The sequence below is a fragment of the Carlito syrichta genome, unplaced genomic scaffold (assembly GCF_000164805.1).
Source record: "Carlito syrichta isolate Samal-C Ts95f unplaced genomic scaffold, Tarsius_syrichta-2.0.1 Scaffold314117, whole genome shotgun sequence".
Lineage (NCBI taxonomy): Eukaryota > Metazoa > Chordata > Mammalia > Primates > Tarsiidae > Carlito > Carlito syrichta.
The window spans coordinates 1,064,405-1,070,930 of record NW_007258213.1 but is presented as its reverse complement, the minus strand read 5'-3'; the positions used below and the strand labels follow the sequence as shown (position 1 = coordinate 1,070,930).

The 6,526-nt window shown below is 56.6% G+C and overlaps 1 protein-coding gene across 1 annotated transcript in view; it reads left to right on the top strand.

Annotated features, from left to right (window-relative positions):
* Positions 1-5,315, top strand: part of LOC103273693 (coronin-7) — a 50,752-nt gene extending 45,437 nt beyond the window's left edge. The window contains exons 22-25 of the mRNA XM_021719091.1: positions 2,411-2,495; positions 3,279-3,415; positions 3,823-3,888; positions 4,403-5,315. Of these exons, the coding sequence (XP_021574766.1) occupies positions 2,411-2,495; positions 3,279-3,415; positions 3,823-3,888; positions 4,403-4,489 (375 nt within the window). The 3' untranslated portion in view covers positions 4,490-5,315. The remainder of the gene's footprint in view (positions 1-2,410; positions 2,496-3,278; positions 3,416-3,822; positions 3,889-4,402) is intronic.
* The last annotated feature ends 1,211 nt before the right edge of the window (positions 5,316-6,526 follow it).

The window sequence follows — 6,526 nt, the reverse complement described above, 5'->3', positions numbered from 1 at the left end:
GAGACCTCATCTCTACAATAAATCAAAAATTAGCCGGGTATGGTAGCGCATGCCTGTAGTTCCAGCTACTTGGAAGGCTGAGGCGGAAGGATTGCCGGAGCCCGGCAGGTCGAGGCTGCGGTGGCCGGGAGCGGCCACTGCCCTCCAGTCTGGGTGACAGAGTGAGACTCCGACTCAAAAAAAAAAGAGAGAAAAGTACACAAGTAAAATTACAAGGCCATGTGATGGCAGCAGAGGGACTGAAGGCTGTTGGTGGGAGGGGTAGTCTGACACCTGAGGGGTGGTCCAGGCCAAGGGAACCATCTGGAGTAACCTACTGCAGTCCAGCGGTCCATCTCAGAAGGAGTGGCACCAGGCAGGGAGGCAGAAATCAGGTGAGACTGTTGGTCGGCATGGGCATCAGCAGGCGCATCTGACAGTGAGCCCAGCTGGCGACAGCCCCGCCCCTCCTTTTTCACAGGAGAGTCTTCCTTGGGTTCTGCTTTCTGGTGTGAAATCCAGCGCTTATGAAATTTCCACCTACTTGTGAAATCCAAACCCACTTCTGTTTGTTCATCCCCCTGATGGTCCATCATCACATCCCTCCTGTGGGGGAAGAGCAGGACCAGGACAGTCAGACAAGGCCAGCTCTGGAGTCTGAAATCCACGGGAGTGTGACACATGAGCCCCTCTTGCCTGGGTTGTGGCTGCCATGGCTGACGGCGCCAGCTTTGGGTTTCCTGCCTGCCTCCGCAGGTACTAGCTGTACACCCTCCAGCCAGTCACCAAAACCCTTGAGTTCAGGATAAAATGGCACAACAAATAGAGTGTTTGACCCAGTGCCTGGCACATGGGCTCAGTTGGTACTTGTTGACTGACGGGACATCTAACTACAGAAGAATACAAGGAGGGAGGGAAAGTCCTTGCTGTGCCACGTGGGCCCTGCCAGCCTATGCCCAGTGGTCTTCTAGTATGCTGCACATACCCACACATATGCCACTCCATGTGTGTGCCATCTCTGTATAATCTCTGTTTTACAGATCTGTGCATTTTTTCCATGTCTCCTGCTTTCCTTGTCTCTCTCCGGCCAACCTGGGCTGTTCCTTTACACTCTTTCCTCCCAGGTTTGGCTCAACCTGGTCCCTCTGCCCAGAATGCCCTAATATTTCCATCATGATTCTACCTGCCCTTCAAAACCCAGCCCCAAAGAGATATCATCTTCTCCCACAATCTTCATGTCATTCCTGAGTTTTTCCTCTGGTTTGTCTACACATCTGGTCACATCTTACTGGGACTCCCTTGCATGCCTCCATGGTGTATGGAATTGCACATGCAGTCCTAGGGCGTGTATAGCCTCGCTGTGCTACAGTGTCCCTGCCAGGCCGTGTCTGTGTGTGGCCAGCTCTAGTCAAGGACCTGGTACTGTGTGTCTTTGTGCCCAAGTGCTGAGCAAAAAACATAGTAGACTCAGTAAGCAAACGAATGAGTGAACCAGTGACTGAACAGATGAACTAGACTTACTCTCCCTCATCATTTGATCCATAGTGTGTTTGTCTAAATACCTGCCTAGTGGGCCAGGCACGGTGGCTTCTGCCTGTAACACCAGCGTTTTGGGAGGCTGAGGCAAGAGGACTGCCTGAGCCCAGGGGTTTGAGACCAGCTTGGACAACTTGGCGAGACCTCATCTCTACAGTAAATCAAAAAATAAGCCGGGCATACGCCCAAGTAGTTCCAGCTACTTGGAAGGTGAAGGTGGAAGGATCACCTGAGCCCAGCTGGTCGAGGCTGCAGTGGCCATGAGTGTGCCACTGCATTCCAGCCTGGGCAACCGAGTGAGACTCCAACTCTGAATATACACATACATACATATAATGACCTTCCTAGTGGGTTTTTAGCTTCTTGAAGGCAGAGAGTGTTTTGCCTTAAGTAGATCCTCAGTACCTATTGTGTTGACTAGAGCAAACTCAGAGTCATAGGACCTAAAGTCTTGGGACTGTTCAACTAGAATGGACCTGAGTTTTCCCACTGGTAACAAAGGTTGGACTGCAGATCTCAGAAGCGCAGGAAAAGCGATCACCCACCCCAGGTTCAAGAGTGAGCAGTCTGGGACTGTCCCTGTGCTCTGGCTCCCAGGCCACCGTGTTTTTTCTGGAAGCTGGTGGCCTCCATCCCTGCAGCCACTTTGTCTAGGCTCCTCTACACCTTTCCTGAAGCCAGGGGGACCAGTCTGCCTCGGGACTCCATCAGGCTCACCCCCAGCCTGCCTGAAGCCTTTGTCAGGGCGCTTCGGACGAGATGGCCTGTGGCTGCAGCTCTGTGCCCAGTCCTACAGGTCTCCAGCAGCCTTGCCACTTGGCAGCCATTTCCAGGGTCCCATCCTTGTGGGCCCTAAGCATGCAGTCTGCCAACCAGGTGCCTGTTTTGCCCACAGGCCAAGTACCTGGCCCAAATCATTGTGATGGGTGTGCAGGTGGTGGGCAGGGCCTTTGCCCGGGCCTTACGGCAGGAGTTTGCAGGTAAGCGAGGGCCCGTCGCCCCCTGGGCTGGGAGCTTCTGCCCAGGTCAGCTTTTCCCTGAAGCTATGGGCACTTTAAGCCTGCCAGCTGTGAATGCAGGGATTCCTCTGCAACCTGGGGCTCTGTGGCTGGGGTGGCCTGGGGCACTTCCCCTTGGAAGCGGTGCTGCCAGCGTTTAGGACATTGCTATGTAAGGGAGAGGCTTATCTTCAGTGAGACCTGATTGGCAGGAGCATCCAGGGCAGGGGATGGCAGACCAGCCCACCTGGCCACCTATTTTTGTAAATAAAGTTTTATGGGAACACTGCCACTCCCTCTGGCTACTTTTGAAGCAGACTTCAGAAATTCCACCACAGACTCATTGGCCTAGAAAGCCTAAAATATTTACTCTCTGACCCTTTAAGAACAGTGGCTCCTGATTCTAGGGTCATTGAAAGGGAATAGGTCACCCAAGGCAGCGGCTCCAGTGATCTAGGTAACAGGTGGGCATCCAGGCCCTGCAGAGCTGCCCGCAGCCCACTCCGTCCAGTCCTGGGGTGGGTGAGAAGGGGACTGGGTCATCTTGCCAATTCGGTGGTCAGACCCTGCCCTTGTCTTCCAGTGAAGCATGTCTGTCCTCACTTTCCAACCCCCACCCCCAACAAAGAAACCACTCCTGGAGAAGAGGCAGCTGTGGTATGTCTCTTATCCTGTGCCCCTGGCAGTGCTGAGCCACCCACTCGGAAGGCCCAGGGGGAGCTCCGGGCTGCCGGGGACTGAGCAGCCACCCACATGTCCACACAGCTAGTCGGGCCGCAGCTAATGCCCGGGGACGCGCCGGGCACCAATCTGCAGCTGCCTCCAACCTCTCTGGCCTCAGCCTTCAGGAGGCACAGCAGATTCTCAACGTCTCCAAGCTGAGCCCCGAAGAAGTCCAGAAGGTGAGGCCACAGAGCCCAGACAAACTGACCCTGGCTGCCAGGAGTTGGGAGTGGGGGAGGTAGGCTGCCAGGGCCAGAAGAGTGAAGGGAGGTTTGGCAGGGAGGACAGGTGCAGGGGCTCTGACCGCAGCCTGCTTGAACTCCGACTTGGGGGAGCCATTGTTGCTTGTTAAGTTTTAGGCCCGAGGCAAGACAGGCGTAGAGACGGGGGTGTTGCCAGTAGCCGCGATCAGCCCTCCACGGGCACCAGTCACATCTCTGCCCCTTAGTGGCCACTGGCGCTCCCCTTGGTGCACACGTGGCACGAAGGGTGGAGAGGTGGGGCCCTGTAGCTTGCTTTCTTCATCATCTTATAGCTCCCTGGGGTCTCTAGCCCAGTCTGCAAGCCCTCTCACCTGTCTCCACAGAACTACGAACACTTGTTTAAGGTGAATGACAAATCCGTGGGTGGCTCCTTCTACTTGCAGTCCAAGGTGAGTGTCTCTGATTCTGGGGGGAGGTAAGCCGTTGGGAGAGGAGAGGGTCCTCTCTCAGGGACCCTCGGTCCTGGGAGCTTGGCAGGCAGAAAGGTGGGTCAGGCCTTGGCCCAGCACTGCCACCACCTCAAGGGAGTCCCCCTTAACTGCATCTGGCTATTTTGGCTCCACAGGGCCCAGCCAGTCGGGCTGTGTTGCCCCAGACAGTGGCCTTCCCAGCAGCTGGGACTTGGAAGGAGCAGGAGCCCCCTACGGTGGTGTGCTAGAACCAGCTCTGCCCAAGACACACAACGCTGCTGGGCTTCTGGCGGCTAGCTGTCTCCCTGTGGAGGAGGTGCCAGCCCAGACGGCCCTCCCGCCCTGGGGAACTGCTAAAGGAAGCATTCGTATCCATCTGCTGCTCTCCAGGAAATCAGCCCTGACCTGATGGGAGGAGGCCCATCCAACGTAGGCAAGGGGCATAGGGCAGAGGCTCGGCCACCTGCCTGATGATCTGTGACCCACCCCCTAGGTGGTCCGTGCGAAGGAGCGCCTGGATGAGGAATTCAGGATCCAGGCCCAGGAGGACAGAGAAAAGGAGCAGATGCCCAAAACGTGACTGCTCAGCTCCCGTGCCCTGCCTCTAATTTATACCTTGGTAATAAATGTCTCTACAGCACTTCTTGTGCAGCGGATTCCAGAAGGCAGGTGGCTCTTCCTACCAGTTGCAGGCTGTGCGCGCTGGGGACAGGGAGGCAGCAGCCTTCGACAGCCCTGAGGGGCCAGGGTGGGCACGTTTGCGGCCAGCCATCCGGTGGCCCCGGCTGAGTTCTGTCACGTACTTACTGGACGCAGCCACCCCTGCCTCCACCGTGCCTGTACTGAGTCCCTCCCGTGGCGCCCTGCCAGACCCCAGCTCCCATCACCATCAGGTCTGCCCCGCCCCTCCCACAGGGTGGAGGCCCCCAGCCCGAGCCCTGTCATTGGCCACCTTCTCTCCCTCTGACTCTAGCATCTCAGTAACGGGCGGAATGTGCCCGTGTAAGGAAAGAGGCCTTTGCCAGCCTCTCAGACTGAAGCCCTGCTCGCCAGTCACAGTGGGTGCTGATGGGGTAAGGACTCGAACTTGATGCTAGTTCACAATCTTCCCTCTCAGCTCCTTGCAACTGTGCCCACTCAGCACCCGCCTCCCCATCCTTCCCTTCCAATTCCTTCTCAGCAGCAGATTGAGAGGTAGTGGCACCTGCAGGCCCAGGGAGCAAGCCCCAGATCAGGGCCTACAGGTGCTGCGGTGTGGGTGGGGGGGATAACCAGGCACGAGGTGGGGGTGCTGTCAGTCAGGCCGCCCAGCTCCTGGCACAGTTGTGACACAGAAACCATCTTTGCAACTCACTTTTATTGTTTCTTTATAAACTTCCTCTCACATGGAGGAATATATTGTTATAGTCGTTAGCTTATCTCTCTTTTTTTTAAACTCTATGCTAACAGCAATGGAGCCAAGAGGAGGAAAAACATAAGCTACAATATAAAGGCACTTAGAACCTGTTAAAATACTGATATCCTGGAATGTGCAACAACAAACCAACGACAACAACAAAAGTACACCGGCCCTTCCAAGCCTGGTCTATCACCGAATCGCATGCTGAGCTAATATTGGCCTTCCAGTGCCCTTTCCTCTGCTCCCAGTCTCAAACCCATAACCCTGTGGGGACTTAAGGCCTGGGGCCCTCACAATGGTTGGGGATGCTTGGGTCCTGGGCAGGGCCTAAGAAAGGAGACCAGCTCCTTCCTACCTAACTCACAGCCCCTTGGAGGGGCAGAGCCAGCTCGGATGAGTCCTGTCAGGAATGGGGTCCAAAGCCCAGCAGCAGGTCAGGTCAGGGTGACCCCTCTGGGACAGAAGGGCAGTCCAGGAAAGGGCGGGATCAGTAGAGCTGCTCAGAGGCACTGCAGGGCTACTGAGGACCCCACTGCCGTCCAGGCAGCTCCTTTGTTCTATAGGTGGGGATGGAAGTGCTTGGCTGCTCTAGGCCTAGGGACAGGGCAGATTTAGAAGCCAAAGCCTCCCCACTGCCAGGTGGAGGGAAGTATGGTGGTGTGCCCCAGGATTGGGCTACAGGGCATGTAGGCCTCCAGCACCCTTAGATGGTTCTGGCCCCCGCCATGGGCCCTCTGAGTAGCACAGACCCTGGGGGAGCCAACTGGGTATGGAGGTACAGGTGTGGGCACCCCTAGGAAAGGGGCTCAGCTGGAAAAGCCAGGAAATGAAAAATGAGCCACAGGTCCAGGCTCCTCTGGTCACCTCTTGCTTGGCAGAGGGGCTGGGTCCTCCTCTGGCCATCCCAAAAACCAGGGCCTTCAGCCCACAAATCCAAAAAGCTCTCAGCCCAGTACCTGCTAGGAGCCCATGCTGCTTGTGTGCTGTGACTTGGAGCCCCAGCCTGGGGTCGCCCCCAGCCAGCCCCTACCTCCTTGTTCAGGATGGATGCCTTGCAGATCTCTGCAGGGTGGCACTGCCCAGGCCAGGCCCAGCCGGGGTGTGGATGAGGAAGACGGAGTTCCCGGAGCCAGGAATCCAGACCACACCAGCCTGGCTGGCACCCGCCCCTTCCTGTTTCAGGGCTTCCTCTGTCCTGGTTCCCCCATTCCCAGGGTG